This window comes from Lissotriton helveticus, chromosome 8, assembly GCF_964261635.1.
Source record: "Lissotriton helveticus chromosome 8, aLisHel1.1, whole genome shotgun sequence".
Lineage (NCBI taxonomy): Eukaryota > Metazoa > Chordata > Amphibia > Caudata > Salamandridae > Lissotriton > Lissotriton helveticus.
In genome coordinates this window covers 24635768-24658348 of record NC_136069.1, presented here as the reverse complement: position 1 = coordinate 24658348, position 22581 = coordinate 24635768, and the positions used below count along the sequence as shown (strand labels likewise).

Genomic DNA, 22581 nt, shown 5'->3' with positions numbered 1-22581 from the left:
CTAAAAAACGGAGAATGGGCTCAGGCAATGCTAGACAGCGCAGCAGAAGTGAGCATAGCTCGCAAAGTCCTTATGAATCATCTGGAGACAGTGGACACGAATGAATACCTTCAAGTGGAAACTGCAGACACCAGAGTTAGCAAACCTCACAAAATATATGAAATAACTTTACGTATAGAAGGGGATAAGACTAGGAAAATAAGGGGCCTATTTTGGGATAATCTCTCCAAGGGCTATGACATCCTTCTAGCTGAAAAATACTGGCCACCAGAGTTTGTCAGGGAGTGCCCACATGGCGAAGAAATAATTATGCCTGCCTTCTCAAATCATATTCCAATTCATAAAAAATACACACTTGCTAGAAAGTGGGCAGTAGCTCAAGCTCCTGCTTTATATAAAAATCATGTAGGATGGGATGAGGACTCTCCTCCTCACAAAATCCAGTTAAAGTCACAACCTACTGCACAAAGACAGTACCCAATTAAGCAAGAAGCTAAAAAACCGGTAAAAGAGATCCTAGATCAACTAGAATACCAGGGGGTGATTGAAACTTGCACCTCACAAATGAACAACCCTTTGTTTCCTGTCTCCAAACCAGACAATTCATATCGTCTAGTTTTGGATTACAGACACCTTAACTCATGTTGCAAAACTTTTGCAGTACAAAACTCGCATAGTGCTGCACTAATGAATAACATAGTGCGCAAAAAATGCAAAACAACATTAGACATCTCTAATGGATTCTTTTGTCAAAATATAGCACCAGAGAGCATATACTTGTCCGCGTTCTCAATAAATGGCGCTCAAAAACAATTCTGTCGGTTACCCCAGGGGTACAAGAACAGCCTAGGATTATTCTCAGCGAGAGTAACAGAGTTACTACAAACATATGATGACGAAGCATTATCTTATGTCGACGACATATACCTAACAGATGATGACTTGGATACTCACTTGAAGAGAGTGAACACCATAATACTTGGGTTCGCAGCAGAGGGTTACAAATTCAACTTTAAAAAATCTAGAATTGCCCATCTAACAGTCCTGTTCTTAGGATATGAATTATCAAGTGAAGGCAAAAGCCTGGCTGACAATTTCCTAGACAAATGTGCCGTACTCCAAGCACCTAGAACACTAAAAAACCTACAGTCAATTGTAGGCTTCCTAAATTTCGGAAGAACATACATTGCAAATTACGCAGAAAGGGTCAAACCCCTTTATGATCTAATAAAACCAGATTTTAAAAGAACCAATTGGACTCAAATACACACAGAAATTCTGAGATCCTTACAAACAGACAGGTTAATTAAAACAAAATTAGAAACACGTGATAACACACGCAATCTTGTGATTCGAGTCATCCCAGGAAGATGCGGATTCACATACCTGACCTCTAATGAGGGAGACAAGGTACCGATTGCATTTAAATCACACTTATACACAGAAGCTGAAAATAAGTTCAGCATTAAAGAAAACATTGTTCATGCAGTTCAAACCGCAATAGCTAGAGAAAAAGATAAAGCTGACGGTAGACGTATCACAGTCAGAACAGCAGAATCAGCCTTTGAGGCATTAACAACACCGTGTAATTTACCAACAACAGCATTGAATCCGGAATGGATACAATGGGTGAATTCCATTACAATGGACAAAGTAAAATACTACTTTGATCCAGAACTAAAGGAATTAAAATATCTAGAATATGAAAGAACATTCCCTCTGCCAATCGACATTCTGCCATTACGACAGTACGCTTGTGTAATCTATACAGACGGACATGCTCAACCCTCCGTTTGGGGAGAACAAGCATACAACCCCACATGTGAGATTACAAAAGAAGTGTGGCGCGGAGGAAAACTAAGACCTCTATTAACAAAAACACACTCAGTAGAAACTGATTCAGAACAACAGACTGAAATAATAGCATTGAAAATGGCGCTAGATAATGCAGATCGCGAATTCCCGACACTTATAGTGTCCGATTCATATTACTGCGTCAAATCATATAACAACGATTTGCAGAAATGGATTCAAAACGGTTACAAAGATGACACCGGTGCAACAATACAGCAAAAACTGCTTTGGAAACAAATAGTTCTGTTACAGAAAGAACTACCAAAGACTCACGTGATACATACACTGAGTCATCAGCGTGATGGCGTTCACGTTGCAGGGAATTCATTGGCTGAGACAGCCACAGCGGTAGCAACTAAATCGGCTTCCGTAGCTAGAAAAAAGCGTACAGTGAAATACATTGACGGTGAAACAGTGCTGGCGGTGAGAACGTCATCAAAAGGCGACTGCTCAGCGCTACCGATCAACTATCCACTCAATTATACATACATAATCGATGCAAACTCCGTTCCTTTTGCTCGAATCCCTGGAGTGGGGGATAGAGTAATTCCAAACATGGACAGGAGAACTTTGTTAATTGTAGACGCACATATAGGTGAGGGTCTTAGTCATCTCAAACTAAAAGATTCTCTGGAAGAACTACAATCAGTGTACTGGTGGCCAGGCATGAGCCTGCAGCATCACATTTTTGTAAAAAAATGCCCGGACTGCAACAGAGATCGCAGCGGCGAGAGAAACGGTGTAATACCATGGCGTTTCACTCAAGAAGGGCTAAACAATAATCAATAAGACCGGTGTAAATAATGCGTCCTATTAACAAACAAAGACTAGTTCCCACTTATAATGTAGACCCCAGCACTCGGCTGACGTCGGGACTGTTATACAAAGATTTGCGAGTCTAAATGGCATATACGCTAGGAGCATGCTACGTTTGACCAATGTTTTCACTTTAGCCCTCAAGCCTGTGGGGAAGCATGGCCAAATGAGCATAGCGAAGCGGGATTCTTCTCACTTCCTTCCTGAGGGATACGGGATGGTGTAAAGAAAAAACCAAGGCATAAAGCAATCTATAACAGAAAGGATATTAGGTTCGGGAGCTGGGTGGGTCAAACATCTAATAAGTGTCCAACGTAGTCTAAACAACCTACCAAGAAATTCTCCGAAGGGATTCAGTCCGTACGAATTGTTGTTTGGGACTAGGATGATGGTCTTAGATCTTGACAGTCAGACTTCAGTGGTGAAGGAAAAAAGCTTTGATATCAAAGATCGTTTGGCTATTTTGCAGGACTTAAACGAAACAAGAAAAGACCTGAGCAACATAAAGTTGAAACAGCAGCCAACAACCACTGAAGAACCACCACCTGTCCCAGCAAGACCTGTCTGGATTCCAAAAGTCGGGGATCTAGTCAGAGAAAAGATCGCGGTAAAGAAGGAATTTGGGCCTTCTTACAGAAAAGCAGTTCCTGTCTTGTCTATCAACGGGACAAGATCAGTTGTACTACCGCCGCTTGCTGGTAAAAAGGAGAACCAAGTTGTATCCATCGACCTGGTAAAACCACAATCATGTGGCCGATAACAAACAGTAGGCCAAGTGGACTCCCGATAAGTAGTAGAACACCAAGGTTTGCTACAAATACAGAGGTCCAAACTAAGAGGCTAATCACATTCGAAACGCCTACAGAACAACAACAAGGACTATGCAACAATGCATTGGAACTCACACCTCTAAAAACCCAAATAAAAACATTTAGTAGAGACACACCAACCTACGATGAAGTAACAAACGAATATGCAAGAAACAGTAATCCTGAAGCAATTGGAACAATTGACAGAACGGCATCCGGCTTCTTCATAAACTTCAATGATTCCTCTGAAGACCTCAGTGAATCAAAAACACAGCCATCAACAAAAACCTTTAACCACATGCATGCGGGCGGAATTCCGCCCGCATGCTGAGAATTTGTAAAGTGCATGTTACATGACGAACTGGGCTCGTCATGAGCGTGCGAGGAGGCTACCTCATGACGAGCCCAGCTCGTCATGAACGTGGAAGGGGTTAAAGATAAAGCTAAGGAACTTTTGAAACAACTGAAAGAAACCTATCTGATTTCTCCATGGATTGAATTTTGGGTGGCCTTTGGTGCATTTATCCTCATACTTTGGCTCATCATGGTACTATGCTTGGGACGCTTCATTGAGGGAAAATATGCTAAAATGGACACAGCAAGCCAGAAAATCAACTTGATCCTCAAGCCACACACGTCTTCACACGTCGAGAAAAGAGAACTTTCTTCAGTCAACTTCACAGCCAATCCTATACCGGGTGGGGTAGCATGGGACAACACTGACTACGAAATTTATGGTCCGGTTGAAATCCTGAAATATCCACACCAAATTAAGATCTCGTTGAGTGACTTTGTAAAACCAAGCTCATTTGCTGATGATTGGGACTTTGAAAGTATAAATGATATGATGTCTGACCTAGTGATGTCTGCTAAATTTACCAAACATGATTATTTGCAGGGTTCGTCTAATTATGATAGTATGTACTGTTACAACCACTATGGTAACCATTTTTTACATAAATCTGCACAACCTAGAAATGTTTTAAATTATAATCAATGGGAACATTGTGCAACCCCTCCAAAAGGAAGCTCAAGAACCTTTTATGACAAATATTCATACTTTTCAGGGTTCAACACAAGTAATGCTGAAACATATTATTTCAAATTGTCAAATAAGACCGGAACAAAAACCATGCTTACAAACACGAAATTGATATATTCGGACTCGTTTTTTGAACAAATGAATACATTTGGTTTTGATTATTGGGACAAAAATGTTGAAGTAAAAAGTGTTTGGGGTACAAAAGAATGGCAAGTACAAGGTATAGAATCATTGTTTAGAGCCTGCATGATCCCAGAACAAATTATATTTTTGAATGACACTGTTCAACAAACTACCTGTCTTGGCCTAGCCAAAATCAAAGACTTAAATAAACCGTCTATTCCAAAGCCAACAATGAACAGCAATAGCTCTACAGATGAAGAGATAGACGTAAACTATGTATTAAACCAAAACAGAACACATCCTGATTGGAAACAATGGTTAATCTGGCCCACAGATACTAATAACTGTCAAGACAGATTCCTGAACAAAACACAGGGGTTCACATTGACCAGACCAGACCCTAGATATTCCCAAAGACAATACCCAGGGATAATCACAACCTACAGTGTGGGCAAACTATGCCTTCAATGGCTACAAACTTCCACACTGACAGAAATTAAGCAACACCTAACTTTACTTACTGATGGTGCTGACTTGCGTGATTTCATTATGGGACCGCGCAAACAGCGTCAAAAACGCTTCATAGCAGCCTCTATATATGCAGCTTACAACGAGGCCTGGAAGGTAACTCAAATTGAGACAGCAGAAAGTATACGGGAAATTGACCGTATTAATTTGGAAAAATCACTTTCTGTAGTGGACAATGGGTTAATGACTCTGTCCTCCAGAATCTTTTCATTGGACAGCATTGTGTCTTCAGCAATCAACATAATATCGCAAGACTTACTGTTGTTACAACACGGTCAGTCTCAATTGCGTTCTATTATACAGCTTGGCTGGACGTTACAAAATCTGCGTTCAGGCTATGTGCCTTGGCTTTTAATCAACACAACGTCACTATTCAATATCTTTAACCTTACTGATAAACAAATCAGTATGGCACAGAAGGGTGCTGATTATACAATCCTGAGCATTGAGAAACTCGAGAGATTACCAGTGACAATGTCAGAACGACCTGTCAGTGAATGGATAATACATGGGATAATTAATATTCCAATATCTACCTTCAGGTTTCAATACTGCCAAAAATATATACAGGCTGGCATGTACGAAAAATTGGGAAAAGGGTACATTAAGTCAACATGGAACTTGCCCTATTCACATGCATGTGTCAGTAATAAAGGACAGAAAGTGTTTCTTAGTGGCAATAATTGTGCGATGTCACTAAGCGGTACACTTCTGTGTAATGGAATTAGTTTGCATGGAGCCTATGAAGGAAACTCAAATAACCTTTCATGTCACCAGCTAGGCGCACCTGCAACAGAGATAGAACCATTCTTTAAAAGACTCTATAACGGGAGTTACATTCTAATTGTGGATCGCAGATGTTGTAGTTTACTGCCCGGGATTCCTTATCTCATAACTACGACTGCGAAGGTCATGTGCTGTGGACGCTTATTGTTCCCCAGCTCCTTTCCAGACAGGGAGGCAAGGGCATGGCCTAACTTGAAAATTACTTCTATTCGAATTGATACTTTAAGCAGAATGAAAACAGTGCTTCTTCAGACGCCGACCAGGCTCACGTCATCAAAAGAAACGTATTTATTTATTTATTTATTTATGGGCTTGTATCGCGCCGGCCTCACACCCGAAGGTGTATCTCCGCGCGGTGCTGTGAAGTGAACAGGTCGGGCAGCGCTCATCCTAGAACAGAGTTGTCTTTAGGCATTTCCTGAAAGCTAGATGGCTCGGGCATTCTCTAAGGGAAAGGGGAAGATTGTTCCACAGACGAGGGCCCATGATGGAGAGGGCACGGCCTCCCTGTCTGGTCTTATTATGTCTGGGAATCTGTAGTAACAGCTGATTGCTGGACCTCATATTGCGGGAAGGGCGGTGGTATACAAATTTTTCGGCCAGATAGTGCGGCCCTAGGTTGTGGAGACTCTTGTGCACCACACAGCAGATCTTAAATTCCACCCGTTTCCGGATGGGAAGCCAGTGGAGGGCTTTGAGGAGGGGCAAGGATGGCGTTCTGGGGGGGGCATTGATCACCAAACGTGCCGCGGTATTCTGAACAACCTGAAGTTTGTTAAGCACTCCTTCATTGGCTGCTAAAAATAGGCCATTGCAATAGTCCAGGCGGCTCAGAACGAGGGCCTGGACCAAGGTCTTTCTTGTGTTGTCAGGTAGAAGGGGGAACACTTTCCGAAGGAGGCTAATAATGTGAAAGCAGGATCCCGCCGTGGTGCTGGCATGATGAGCAAGGGTGAGGTCATGGTCTAGACGGACCCCCAGGTTTTTCACCACCTGTTTCGGGGAAGGGGCCTAACCCAGACTGGTGGGCCACCAGTCAGGGGTCCACAGGATTTTTGCCTCTCCAAATAGCATGACCTCCGACTTTCCCACATTACACTGGAGAAAGTTCTTGGCCATCCAGCTGGCGATCGCAGTCATGCCGTTAGAGAAAGTTTGTCTTATCTCCGGGGTAAAGGTTTTAAAAGTGAACAGCAGCTGCGTGTCGTCAGCGTAAGAGATGGGCATAAACCCGAAAGACCTCATAATGTTGGCCAGGGAGGAGACATATACGTTAAACAACGTAGGGCTGAGACAGGAGCCCTGCGGGACTCCTCTGATGATGCTGGCAGAGGTGGAACTAAAGGAGCCCATATTCACCTTCTGGGTGCGCTCAGAGAGAAAGCTGGTGAACCACGCCAGGGCAGATTTGTCAATGCCAATCTCCTTTAGTCTGGTTAGGAGAATGGCGTGGGATATGGTGTCGAATGCTGTGGACAAGTCCAGCAGCACCAACACCACAGACAAACCTCTGTCCAGGGACATGCGTATAGCATCCGTGACGGAGAGAAGAGCCGTCTCGGTGCTATACCTAGGCCTGAACCCCGACTGAGAGTGGTCCAAACTGCCGGTCTGCTCAATGAAGCTGGAAAGGTGGTGGTTAACATGCTTCTCCATCAGTTTGCCGACAAACGGCAAAAGGGAGATTGGCCTCAGGTTGGTCATGTCTGACCAGGGGATGGAGGTGTTTTTCCTGATGGGCTTGACCATGGCCTCTTTCCACTCCCGGGGGACCAGTCCCTCGGAAAGGGAGCGATTGATCACCGTCTGAATGGAGGGACTGAGGACACTCCCAATGAGGTGCATGACACGGGCGGGTACAGGGTCCACTGGGCTGCCTGATTTAATGGTCCCAATCAGAGAGTTGACTTGGTCCAAGCTAATCTCGGGGATAGAGGACAGCGCAGCGGGGGCAGCTCCGACTGTTCCGGGCTGAAGGCTGGGAGAGGGGTCCTTATCATCAACAAGTGAGCTTGATAGGGCAATGTTTCGATAAATAGCATCAATTTTATCGGCAAAAAACCCAGCAGTATCCTCACACAGTTTTTGGGACAATGTCTCTGGGCTGTCGCAAGCGACGGGCTTGGTGAATGTACAGAGAACCTGGTACAGCAGTTTAGAGTCATTACCAGCCTCAGAAAGTTGGGAGACAATGTGGGATTTACGGGCAGCTCTGATGTTCCTGTGATAGAGTCTCATGGCTGAGCCATAGCGGTCTTTATCGGCAGCACTGCGTGAAATTCTCCAGGACTTCTCCAACTTCCTGCATGCCTTTTTCTCCGCACGCAGTAAGTCCGAGTACCATGGTTCCTGCCTGCGGTTAGAACGCCAGTTGCAGAGTCTTAAAGGGGCAATGAGGTTGACGCAGTGTTCAAGGCACCATTGTATTTGGACAGGGCCAAGCTGGGGGAGTCAGAGGGGAGAAAGTCCGGAGGTATGAAAGCAGTTTTAAAAGTGTCTGCGGACACCTTGTGCCACTGCCTGCGCCATAACGGGAGGGGAGCAGGTTGGGGGCGTTCTTCAATGAGAGTGGGGAGGGAAAAATTAATTACAAAATGGTCGGTCCACTCCACCTGCGTTGGAGGATAACAGGTCAGGAAGTGCGAGTTAGACAGGATTATGTCGAGGGTGTGACCGGCCCGATGGGTCGGACCTTGGTTGCACTGTTTGAAGCCCAGGGCAGATAAGTCAGCCAGCAGGTTGCGCGCTTCTGCATTGTCAGACAGTTCACTGTGGACATTGAAATCTCCAAGGAGTACAAAATTAGTCCCTATGCTGATATGTGGAGCTAGTGTCTCTAGAAGGAGGGTCGAGGCCTCGGCACAGGGGCCAGGGGGACGATACACCAATGCTCCCTTCCAGCAAGCTTGTAATGTGGAACCAATTTTGAAAACCAGAATTTCAATGTCACTAGTACAGCATTGGTCAAGAATGGTAACAGTGAAAGTGTCTTTGTAAATAACGGCGACCCCGCCGCCGGTCTTGACAGGGCGGTCCAGCCTAAGAATCTTGTACCCCAGAGGGATCCCCAAGGTGATAGCAGGGACCAGATGGGGTTTAAGCCAGGTCTCCGTACAGAAGCAGTAATCAGGGCGGGCAGAGTGAATTAAATCCCAAACCTCCGAGTGGTGTTTCGGGAGGGATCTAATATTGCATAATATGCTGTTGCCCCTAGGGGGCCTGGGGCTAGGGTCCTCAGGGGTCAGTGTGCCTAAAAGGGGAGGACATGGGTATGACTGGTAATGACAGTGCTTACAAGAAAACGGGCCTCCGGGACATGGGCCAGAGTCCTGTGCGCAGCCTTTCGGCGGCGGGTGCCACAGATTACGTAGGTCATTGGAGGAATACCTAAGTCTGTCTGCTCCGCTACCGGAGGGTGCCAGGGGAACAGGGATCATGGCCCCTGGCCCCGTTCGGTCACGGACGGGCACAGACTGGCTCCTCTCTGGCTCGTCTCAGGCGCGACTAAGGCGCCCCCTGCGCGCAACCGCTGCGCGCTTGTGCGACGAGAGGGCTTAAATGCCCTGCCTGATACAATCAGCTAGAGCGCTAACAGCGCGATAGTCTGGGTGGGGTCACTGGCTCTTCCTGTCCCGCCCTCCGCTCAATCGGCACTGGTTGCCGCGTCGGAACGGGGTGGGGCAGGGGAAGAATCGAGCGCAGGCCCTCTAAGAATCAGGAAGTCCTAGTGAGCCCCGGTGCACCAACACAGTAATAGCAGTGAGTATCACACAAATTTTAAAATGTAGTAATCACAAATTAAAAATTAAAATGTGCAGGAGCACGCAAACAGGTACCAGGTAGTAGGGAGCGCAGAGCGCTGTAGCACTCACAGCAGATATTAAAAAGCGGGTCGGGGAGACTCTGCCACCGTCCTCCCTTCCGCAAGCTCCCGCTGCTCCTCGCTGCCTTAAATGCCCTGCCTGATGCAATCAGCTAGAGCGCTAACAGCGCGATAGTCTGGGTGGGGTCACTGGCTCTTATGATCTCCTAGTCGCAAGGACGACTGCAGAGATTCACTCATTGTTATCAACTAATTCCCCCATACATTTCACAGAAATCCTGAATGAAATCTTAAATATTTCTGATACCAGTGGAGTCTCAGATGTATTTAAGACAGTATTTTCGATGGCATTAACACCATTCAAAGCCATACTGGGTATTTTTCCAGACTTCGTCCATTCGATTTTTGGCGGACTTCCCCTCATTTTGGGACTAATTGCAGGAATCCTATTCTTGGTCCTTATATTTCGTTATGGCAAACCATGTCACAGACAAAACACCTGCGACAAGGGAAGAAACAATCCGAGCCATTGGATACCGGGACCGGATATCAAAAATCCTGGGACTTTCCCGGCTTAGAGACCTGAACATGACTTGGTTTCTTTCATTTCGACCAATGTGGCATCGATGTGTTTTACCTGTATTAAGGTGCTTGCTGTGCGGAGAAGAATGCGTGTTGGACACCTGTCTGACGCTACAATCGGATGCGCCAATGGATGCAGAAACATTGTTGGGTCCGGTAACGGCTCATGCATTGTGCTGCCCTCAACGGCTGCCAATCCTGATGACGGCATTCGTGGAAACTTCACCACTACGATTGAGGGGTAGTGAAGTTCAAGATGAAAGCAGCATCGATCAGGTACGACCTTCTGTCAGCAATACTAATCAAAACGTCAATGGAGACAATCATGCACATGAATGCATGGTTACATCTTTTTCCGAGTTAGTGGAACTTAAACAGGAAGCTGTTGACAGCTTTTTCGACAGTCTCAATGATATGATGTTCTCACCAGAGCAGAAATAACGACTTTTGAGCAAGCTAGCACACGGCGTTCCCAACACCCTGAATTTGGCCTTCAACTTTAATAATAAAGTAGCATGAACAATTTTCCCTCCAGTTCACGGACAGCAATTTTTTTCAGCAGCCCCAAAATATTTTTACGATTTTTCGGGACACTTATCTTCTGCTTAAAGTAAGAACTATTCTTAGAGAACTAAATTTCTATTTTTAGAAACTTTATAGACATTAGCTGCCCGCTGGTATGTTCATAATTATTTTTATTCTGTGATGAAGTGGTCTCGAACCTTTTTCTTCTGTATTAAGAGCCATTTCATGTGTAATTCTCATATTCGATTAGTAATAATGTATACATATGCGTGATTACTTTAGCATTATTCTACAGCTTGAGTGCATATAGTACATGTGACTGTTTTTTCCGTATATTACATAATTTCGAAATGCATTATATGTATTTTGGGGTGGTAAGGTATACAAGATACTCTACAGTATGTTTTACTATGCCTAGATTCGTAAATATGGCCATAGTTAGCGTGGAGTGGGTGTGATGTATTCCTATAGGTTCTGTATCGATCCCCCTATTCCTGACCCTGTTCTGGTTAACAAGTTAACTAGCAGCCATCCCATGATGCAGAAACCGTTATCTGATTACGCCAGACCACGGCACAGGAGCGCGTTATCTGATTAGGTCATAACGCTTGCCATCTAATTAGGCAAAGCAATATTCCTCCAGCCCCTGATAAGGCATACGGAGTTCTCAAAACAAATCAAACCTATGACAACCTGGGAAAAACCCTGCGGCCATTGTTTTGATTTCACCGAGAACTTCAGCAAAAGAATGTGCTAACGACCAGTTTGTATGACATCCTTATTGACGTATCTATGTCCATCCTTACGTCAATCTCGGCACCTTACAGGTATAAATATTACCGATATTGCCTTAAGCAAACACACGCGGTGGTGACGAGATCGGAGCAGCCAGACTTGCCGAAGCACAGCACAGAGCGGACCCCGCTGGCGCAGCCCCGCCTTCCTGACGCGCTGAGAACGAGACGCTGCTTTCTCCTGCCGAGAAATCCAGCTCCGGCGCTTCCAAGCAGCCCTTGCAGGCAGCCTGGAATATCGAGACCAAAGACGAGAGATACCATCCCTCAACCATCCTAGGTTCCAGGTACAGAACTGAATAACCCCTTGCAGAGAATTCTTGAGTCCGTCACTTGGCAAAAACAAACTTAACTTAAACTGCTACTTTCTATTCCCGCCCACGTATTAGGCTTAGGTCAGGTACACCGGGGTAGGCGTGGTTAGAAGCACCAGTTGAGTACGATTAGTCAAATGTTTATATGTATGTATCTATTTTTTCCATTTTAAACCACCATATGGCTTAGAAACCATATAAATGTTTTTACAGTATTATTTTATACTTCTGCTTTTATTGTATGCACTTTACTTAACCATAAGTATTGCAATAATATCGATTCATTTCTCTTGTACGAGAAAAGAGACTGATCAATAAATAACATCTTTTATTGAACACGCCCGTCTCTTCCTTTTCTCTACAATCTGGTGAAACTAAGAATGCACGTACTGACTGAGTAAAATAAGGTGTCTTTTGTTTTCACACGACTCTAGAGATACACTCTTGATTAGGGGAGAGCAAAGTTGTCATGTTCTATGGTTGTCAGAAACTAAATCCCTTCTTGTCTATCCAGGGAGGTTCAACTCCTCCTTGCCTATTCGAGAAAGTTTCTAGTGAACTCTGAGCTAGCTGGCAAACCCAAAACTTTAAGTCTAATATCGACAGTAGAAGACCTAGTTAACGTCTGGTCTAGGCCTATACTATTGAAGGTATTATTCCAATGCGCAGAGCCTATTGGGATAATAGGAACTACACTACAAAACACAAAAGCCCTCGGTATCTCGGGAGGATGCTGTTGTGGTTTCCAGGTATGTGTAGTAAGTAGCCAATACTGGAAACAACCACAATAACAACCCATGGTAAAGTGTCCCTCTGGGTAACTCAGGACTCTTGGGGGATAAACCATTAGGAATCACCTTCTTTGGTATTGTTATAGTCTACTTTGGTTCACCAGCCATTTTGCAAAGCTTAGAGCTTGGATTCTTGATTCATCATAAACTGTAGTATGTACGGGACACGTCGATGCCCTGAGTGCTATTTACTCTTGAGTCCAACCTCCCAAGTCAGCCCCCATACGAATGACCAGAAGTCTTGTTTGTGCATAGAAATATAACAGTCTCAGAGCGTTTTTGATCAGTAAGCATATGTTCATGAAAAAGATTTGCACTAAACAATACATCATTCCTATTTACAAGGTAGCACCATAGTTTGTCCTGTAAGTTGGACATCGAGCCGCCTACGTCTTAATACCTTCCATTGTTTCAAAAATATTCTATGAGCTCCTGGTTTGTCCTTCAGCCCAGTCCCCGCACCTCTGACCTTACTAGAGCCCTCTAAGATCCCCTCCAGCGCTTAAACCAAACAAACGCTCATAAGTGACATCCTTGCTCCTTGGGCATCTGGTCTTGTCTATGCTGCATCGATATTTATAGACATGTAGCCCTTTGTGTATATATGCATAAATATATAATCTGTGTCACTATGTGAATCGACAGGTTGTCTATGCTCACTATGCAAAAGTCAACCCTATTGACGTTATCAAAGCTTGTTTTTGAATAATAGTGTAAGAAATAGTTATTTTTGCTGTCACTAATACAGTTTACAAAAACAAAGATTTGTCACATTGTGTTGTGAAAGCTGGAATAAAGTGTGTGCAGTCAGTTGTAATAAGTATACGTGTTTAATGCGCACAGCTTCGCCGTCAAGATGGGGCGTGGTTAAAAGTGGAAGAAGCCCTGTAAAATGCCACATACATGTCTGTGAACATTCAGTAGATGGATTTTTTTTTACATTTAGGGTGTCATTGCGAATTGTTTTTGTGATGTGACTGAAAATCTACAAAATTCAACTGTTCAGTCATATTTTATAACTTGTGGAGACAGGGCGTCCCACGGTTATTTATTACTTTTATTTGCCAGAATCGTCGCTTTGTTGTTGCAGAGCTCAGCTTGCAGTATCCTCGGTAGCTGGGGGGCGCCACTGCGTTCTCAGCACAGCGTGACGCGGTTGGAGGGGGATGCCTTTCCCAGAAGCAGCCCTACCCTCTCACTGGAGTTTATTATTCTAAGGCGCGAGGCCCAAATGAGAAACAAATGGGGCAAAACTGCAGCCCCAGCCTCAGCTTTAGACATGAAAGGTCTTTAAAGACCTGTTAAGTACTCGGGTGCGGCTGGCAGCTAAAAAACTGACTGTCTGTGTGTCCCCGGGAAGCTGCTGACACACACGAGTGGGGAGGGGCGCACAGCCAATAAAAGGCATAGTTTGTTTTGCTGTCTCCCACCGGTAGAGACACTTTTTTCTAAATATTGCGGCCAATATGGTTATTATCGCGGCCATCGCGGTAGTCTGCCGATTTCGCAATTTGTTCGTGAATCGCGTCATCGCGATAAACTGGAGGGTCTGACTATTGTAGTGTAGTGTGGAGTGCAGTGGCAAAGGGTAGAATAGATTGGTGTCGAGTGCAGTGATTCGGAGTGGATTTGCATAGAGCGCATTATTTGTTTATTTATTGGTTTAAGTAAAGTGGTACAGAGTGTAATGGCATAGTGTAAGGCAGAGTAGAGTGAAGTTGGCATAGAGTAGATTGTTTGAGAGTAGAGTGCGGTGGTGCAGTGTAGATTAGAGTGATGTAGGAGGGATTGCCATAGAGTGGACTAGTGTACCGGGCAGTGGTACCGAGTAGTGTTCATTGGCCTCGAGTGCAGAGTAGGGTGGCATAGAGTGGAGTGATGTACAGTGGTGTAGAGTGAAGTGGTTCATAGTAATGTGGGGTGGGGTAGAGTGGAGTGGTGTAGAGTAGAGAGGCGCAGAGTGGAATGGTTTTGAGAAGAGTGCAATGACACAGGGTGGGGTGGAGTGGCGTAGTGCGGTGTGTGCAGTATGCATGGTATGGTAGCATACTGCCATTACAGACAGCACATCTTCAGTTGAAATAACAATTACATTTGCACTGAGCAAACACAAAGAGATGATGGACGGAGTGCGGAAACTTTTCAGATACTTACCCCCAGTCACAGATCTGGGTTGAATCCGTCATCGTTCTTTAGCTCACTTTATCACCCTAGTGTGACTGGGGGTGAGTGTCTGAAAAGTTTCAATGCTCCGTCCATCATCTCCTTGTGTTTGCTTTGTCCACCCTAAGTTGGCAGGGTATGCCCAGACAAGGGTCCCTTGCTCACTTTGCCACTGGATTCAAGCTAGCCAGGCTGATGGTCCAGGAAAGACCTGGCTTGGCAGTTCGGTCTGGACTGTTACCATGAGGCACAGGGTTAAGACTGATTTTCATATGGCTGGGTCTGAACTGGGGTGGTGAAGTGAGCTAAAGAACGATGATGGATTCATCCCAGATCTGTGACTGGGGGTGAGTGTCTGAAATGTTTCAATGCTCCGTCCATCATCTCCTTGTGTTTGCTTTAATCACATTTGCACTCACATACAGTTTTACAGATAAAAATAATACAGTGCACAATGTGTGGCAATCTCATCACCTAATGTACTGATTTGATCGTCAGCACAGTTCATTTACAAACATTGAAATGTTGTTGTGTGCTTGAAATAAAATGTACAGCCTTCCTAGCCAGCATGATTATCACATGAATCCTCCCACTTTGAAGTCGGAGAACGAAAAAAAATAAACACCAAGCTCCCTGGAAGACACAGCTTGACATTTGACCTGTCTTTGAATGCACAGCAAATGTGACAAGAACAAGATTTAAAGGCCCGTTTAGAGAAAGTGAGATGGTGGAATAATAAAGTAAGCACGGTTTGGGCAACGAGAGACAAATTTAACCTGGAGAGCTTACAACAAATAAAAGCAGCAACTAGATATCCAGAAAATGTGAGTTACAAACCACGAAGCTAGTGGTAAACAATGGGTGGGTACATTCCTAGGTTAACTTTCTGAAAGTCCCCGAGACGTCTTTAGCTTACCAGACAGCTGCACTCTCTGGTAAGCTACGACCTTAAAAGGACTTTGTCCCTGGGTTATGGTTTGTCTTGAGCATGATACTGTTTTTCAAACAATCATGTTGTATTTTGTTTTACTGTATGCATTATTGTTTTGTTTTTTCATGATTCTGTTATACTAGGGTTACTTGTAGACACACTGAAGTTAGGATTTCTTCAATAATTTTCTAGCTGTGACATAAAATTCAAGATGCATGTTATTTACAAGGATCTTGAATATCGAAACCAGTCTTGGGTTGCCTGTGTGGTGTGAAGTTTGCCTTGCAGTTTGAGCTTCACTGTTCTCCTTCGAGCAAGATCAAGACTGGTTTGTATAAGGATGGTTCGAGTCTTTACAGGCAAAGTGAGCCATAAGACAAATAACCGAAAATCTGTACAGTGGCTGTGAATGATACAGTAACATAAATGTCATCCGATTTAGTGTACATTTAATTGAAATTAGTTATTTTCTTTCCATGATATGTTCTATATGCATCCTATAGATTTAGTGATAACAAATCTTTTTATTTCCACAGAGCGCAGAGTCATAAATACGTAATATGATGAAGAAGAACAGAGATGACACCAGAAACCAAACAGCACAGTAAGAGACAGAAGAACTCCCACATGAAGAAATGCTACAACATGCATCAAGAGCAATCCAGTCGCTCCAAGAATCAGAGAACGATCATGCCACATGCATAGAATCAAATTGCAGCGTCAGTAATTGCACTGGACATTCTTTATTAAAGGGTGCACCGACGAGCGAACATGATAAGAACCATGCTGTGGCTTTAGTCCATCATACAATCTGTTGCGCTGTACCTTCTGAACAACAGAACAAAATCAAACGTGGGCAAAACATTAATTGTAAAGCAAACAACTAAAGTTGACAATAATATAATATTTCAAACGCAGAACACTACCCTAGTGTGCACAGACTTGGCAATGAAGTTTATACTTTGCTTGCATGTGTCGTGAAAACGGCCCCAACTGAAGAGCCCAACATTTTGGGAATCCTTATGAATAGCCAGTTAATTTTTTACTAAGCACATGAAGAAGGTTGTTTCCACTTGGTTTGTAATTCTGGGTATGCTATTCAAATGTTTCCACTTCTACCGATTACCTCTAGGAATACTGTCATCAAACCACTGTTTGGCTTGAGATTGGAGTATGGAAATGTCCTATATTTGGGCTAACCTCTGTATCTTGTGCAAAGCCTTCAAATTGTCCAAAATTCGGCAGCTAGACTGGATGTAGGATTAACCTGGAGAATCTGGGGAAACTTCACTGGCTTCTGGTGAAAAAAAAGGAATTTGGTCTAAGACTTTATGTATCACCCACACGGCCTACAATGATAAGGGATCATCGTAACTTAGCTTAGAGAAGCCTTTTAGTAATTATACCAAGAGTAAATCTTTCTAGGCAAGGAGGTAGATCTTATACGTTTCTTGTACCCTCCCCAAGGATTCCCTCCCAATTGAACTGAAACTTAGCAACAACTTTCATTCCTTTCTGAAACAGCGGACAATATTTTTTCATGGAGATCTAAACGGTTGTTAATTCCTTTTTACTTTTAGGATTAATGTTGTTAATAGAGCTCGGACAACCTTTGGGTAGCTGTTGCAATCCCAAATTAATCAATCAATTGCAATAAGCAGTTAGCCAGCAATGATGTTCATTCTTTGTTCAGTTCTTTGAAAATGTTTAACCAAGATCGAAGATGCATACCTCAGCAGAAAAAGCATACAGATTGGCAAGGATTCTAGTCACCATTCAACTTTATATTTAAAGGTACAAAACAGACATGTTGGAAATACCACATATATGTACTGAATGTTAGTAAAGTGTCGGTATTTCAGCAACCACAGTCCGTCTGCCTTGTTAGAATTTCAGCAACACTCAGTCAGCATGCACATCAATGGGATGTATGCCAAAATGTGACTGACCAATGGACCGTAAACACTGGGGAAAACAAATCATACATGCACAGTAAACAAAATGTTAGCTTTGGTTTCTACTTCATACTGAAGCAGTATCGGCAAACAGGAGGCACCTCATAAAAGCGGAGTGTCTTTGGGAAGTCCATTCATCAAGCATCACCGCTAAAAGTCCACTCACAAACAATAACAGAAAAAAACTACACAGAAGAAGTTTTTGGTGCGAAAAGGTATCAAATATACTTTGCTAACAGCAACCACAACGATCAAAATCATTCAGATGCATTGAAAGTAAGATGAGTTATAATGCAACATCAATTCAAGGAGATGATTATGAAACATCTAAAGGAGAACCATCAAATGCATACAGTGAATGTGGAAAGAGCCTGACTCGGGGTAAACAACTAAAACGGCATCGGCGAACCCAAATAGAGGAAAAACCATGCAAATGCAGTGAATGTGGAAAGAGCTTTGCTCATGCTAGAAATCTTAAGAGTCATCAGAGACAACACACCGGGGGAAAATACACATGCAGTGAATGTGGAAAGAGCTTTGCTCACTTACCAAGCCTAAAGTACCATCAGTGGACACACACAGGGGGAAAACAATATGCATGCAATGAATGCGGAAAGAGCTTTACTACATTAACAATGCTGAAGCAACATCAGCGAACACACACAGGGGAAAAACCATACATATGCAGTGAATGTGGAAAGTGCTTTATTTACTTAACAAGCCTAAAGTACCATTATTGGGCACACACAGGGGAAAAACCATATACATGCAATGAATGTGGAAAGAACTTTTCTTACTTTGTTAACGTAAAGAGACATAAACAAACACACTCAGGAGAAAGACCATACACATGCAGTGAATGTGGAAAGAGCTTTATTCAAACCTCAACTCTAAAGAACCATCAGCAAACACACACAGGTGAAAAAACATATAAATGCAGTAAATGTGGAAAGAGCTATAGTCAATCAGCAGCCCTAAAAATTCATCAGAGAACTCATACAGGGGAAAAACCATACACATGCAGTGAATGTAGAAAGAGCTTTACTCAAACCTCAACTCTAAAGATCCATCAGCGAACACACACAGGTGAAAAACCATATAAATGCAGTGAATGTGGAAAGAGCTATAGTCAATCAGCAGCCCTAAAAATTCATCAGAGAACTCATACAGGGGAAAAACCATACACATGCAGTGAATGTGGAAAGAGCTTTACTCAAACCTCAACTCTAAAGAACCATCAGAGAACACACACAGGTGAAAAACCATATAAATGCAGTGAATGTGGAAAGAGCTTTACTCAAACCTCAACCCTAAAGATCCATCAGAGAACACACACAGGAAAAAAACTATTTACATGCAATGAATGTGGAAAAAGCCTTGGTAATTTAAAACTCCTAAAGAGCCATCAGCGAACATATACAGGGGGAAAACCATATACATGCTCTGAATGTGGAAAGAATTTTAGTGAAACATCTTCTCTAAAGGCTCATCAGCGAATACACACAGGGGAAAAACCATACGCATGCAGGCAATGTGGAAAGAGCTTTACTCAATCTACCCACCTGAATAGACATAAATTAACACACACTGGGGAAAAAAAATATATAAATGCTGTGAATGTGGAAAGAGCTTTACTCACTTTGCAAACCTAAAGAGCCATCAGCGGAAACACACAGGTGAAAAACCATACACATGCTGTGAATATGGAAAGAATTTCAATAAAGCATCAACTTTAAAGACTCATCAACGAACACACACCGGCGAAAAAACGTATTCATGCAGTGAATGTGGAAAGAGCTTTACTCACTTTATACACCTAAAGAGACATAAACAAACACACTGCTGTAAAACCAAACTGGTGGAAGTAGCCGTACTCAATTAGCACATCTAAAGAACCATCAGTGAACAGACAGGTAGTAAAGCATACACCTGGAGAGACTGTAAAAGAGCTTTATTAACCCCTTGCATGCTGGTGACGTCTCCCGTCCGTCATGGCACACAGTGCTCGTGCGCTGATGACGGCCGGGAGCCGTCACGACCACGATCGGAATGTCCAGCACAGGAGCGGAATTCCGACCGCAGGCAAGGGGTTAAATCAGTGTTTCTAGAGATCCATCAACAGATATACACACACACAGGTGAAACAACATACACACTCAGTGACTATGGAAATTACGTTATTGCATAATAGACTAACTCTGTATCTGAGAGAACAAGTTATTTTATTTTTCATACCTAATTTTGTATAAAACAATGTACACCTACTTACTTGGCTATCAATTCTAATTCACCATCGGCAAGCACACAAGAAAATATTTTCAACTGCAGTAAACGAGAGGCCTTATTTTGGGCTGCTCGCCATGCAAAGGCATACGGTCTGTGAAGAAACTGCAAAAAAAGCTGTCTACCAGGGGTAGGTACTTGGGTAATCTGCTACTGCTGATCTACGCTAATAATTTTAGCACTTGCCCCGCCTTTCGTTCGAAGGAGCCAGCAAGCCGCCCAAATTGGGTTGGGCTACAAACGACAGCTACCTCATTGATAGGCTATTTCTTAAGTGCTTGGTTCACTGGTGATACTAATACGAACTATCCACTGTGCTGACAGTATATATAGATTGGTCCTGAAGTATTGCCATGTGATCCTCCTGATACACCGGGCAAGAAACAAGCCAACCTGTAACTCGCAGCCACAACTGGACATCATTTCAGAGGTTGCTTGCACTCTCAATTTTTAATTGGGACCAGTGGACTTACTTAATAAATTGAATTTGGTGCACCGCTGGACTCCCCTTTTTAACCTTCCCTACACTATTCCTGCACATTTTTCACTTGCATCTACACCACTAGGCCCTTTACCCTCACTGCACCTGCTGGCCTGGGATAAAAATATCTCTGATAAAGAGCCCCTCATAGGGTGCTTGTCAGACATTGAAGCGCCGGCCTGATGCGGAGCATGCCCTCTGATGAAGCATGACCCCCACCGGGTTGTGTGAGTTCTCTTTCGCAAAACGGGAGACTCCCTGTCTCTACCATAGGGTCAGGGTAGTACACCGACCAGGCCTCTTCTTGCTTTTTTGCTCTTTTCCTTAGGAACTGTATACCTGGTTTGCTTACTCATGTTTACCTATACAACCAGGATATGGACCAACATCCCCGTATCCATGAGGATCACCCCAACGCTGCTCCAATTTAGGAAAAAGATGAAGACTCACATATTTAAGGAACACTACTTCACAGTGCAGTAACGGTCTAGAAACCAACCACCTCCTATCACTAATTGAATGTAAGCTTTTATTTGACCCTGTACGGTGCTCTGCTAGCTTTTGAGTACATTCACCCCATAAAAATGGATGGATGGTACGTAAGCAAACTATCCAACCATTACATGAGGCATTTGGATAAAATGTATTTTCTTATTTTATAGACACAGCAAAATATTATGCATTAGTTTGAGCTCTGATTGCTATTGAACAAATGCCACTATCTCCTTTCTCACAAAGAAAGGATGCCTGTAGATTTGCAATGTTTTCTCACAAGTGCAATGTTTTTTGTAACATGACTAAATATTTCTATGCCCAAGTGAAAGCAGATCATGGAATCTCTCCTCGTACAACTGGGTTATGACAACTCGTGTATGAGCAAAATGTACCAATGTTAGACTAGTAACTGTGCAAGAGTAATTCATAATCATGGAATGAATATGATATAGGCTTTGAACAGCCATTAAAGTAAAAGCCTACTTATGGTGTTAAGCATTAGCAAAGAAATCTGGTAGAGGATCTTAGGTTAAGTTTTTTGAAGTCAGTTAAGTCTCAATTTATATAAAGTGAAATAAAGTTAATCCTTATTGGTATATATATGTTAATGATGATTTTATTAATCTTGTAACCTGTTTTGTGTTCATTTGAATGACATTTTTCACAATTCCCTATTGCTTTTCCAAGTCACAACATCCATTTAAACTTGACAATGCTTAATCAGCTTACGGATGAGAAATGCCCATATGGCAGACTTCCATGTGATCACAATTCTCATCCATATTCAAATACATAAGATTGTTGAGTGCTCCTTGGCAGGGGCCATGGCATCAGGGGTATGACCTAATCTGGAGTCAGAAGATGTGCTGGGTAGGACTTTTGTTATCTAGAATGCCAGAAATTATGTTCATTCCGGCCATGATGTATATCTGAAACAAGCCCCTAATGAGGCACTATCCCCAAGAAAAACGGATACCAAACCAAACACAGTGATCGGATATTGTTAAATTATTGGTCATCAAAGGTAAAATGTACCGCTATCTAAAAACACACAGTATTTCATAATTCATCATGGAAAATGCTCAGTAGGTGTACAGATTTTTATTTTTAATAACATGTAGAGTACTCTGCATTCAGGAGAACCTAGACATCCCATGTATCCACCTTTATGCCATATCACAACCACCATGAAGACCCTAGTAACGATCCTTTGAGATCTATCTTGTCAGTGGCCGGAGGAAAAACTTTAATTTTGAAAAGCCAGAAGGCTACGAACTGTAAATTAGACTCTGTAAGGCAAATAAATATATTCAATGTTAGTGTTTCCTAGTCGTAGCTGAATAATGCGCTAACCACCTCTCCACAAAGCACAAAAATTAAGAATTTATTGCAGAAATCTTTCACAACTGAAGGATTTCTTAGGGAACAGTGTAGGACAAATCACATCTATGTTCCCAATATCTTATGGTCCTTCGAGTTTGTTGCT

At 43.1% G+C, this 22581-nt stretch overlaps 1 protein-coding gene across 1 annotated transcript in view; it reads left to right on the top strand.

The window, feature by feature from the left end:
- The window catches only part of LOC144772257 (uncharacterized), a 367797-nt gene extending 346106 nt beyond the window's left edge, over window positions 1–21691 (top strand). The window contains 2 exon segments of the mRNA XM_078656480.1: window positions 18490–19431; window positions 19434–21691. Of these exon segments, the coding sequence (XP_078512606.1) occupies window positions 18490–19431; window positions 19434–19718 (1227 nt within the window). The 3' untranslated portion in view covers window positions 19719–21691.
- Window positions 21692–22581: the final 890 nt, after the last annotated feature.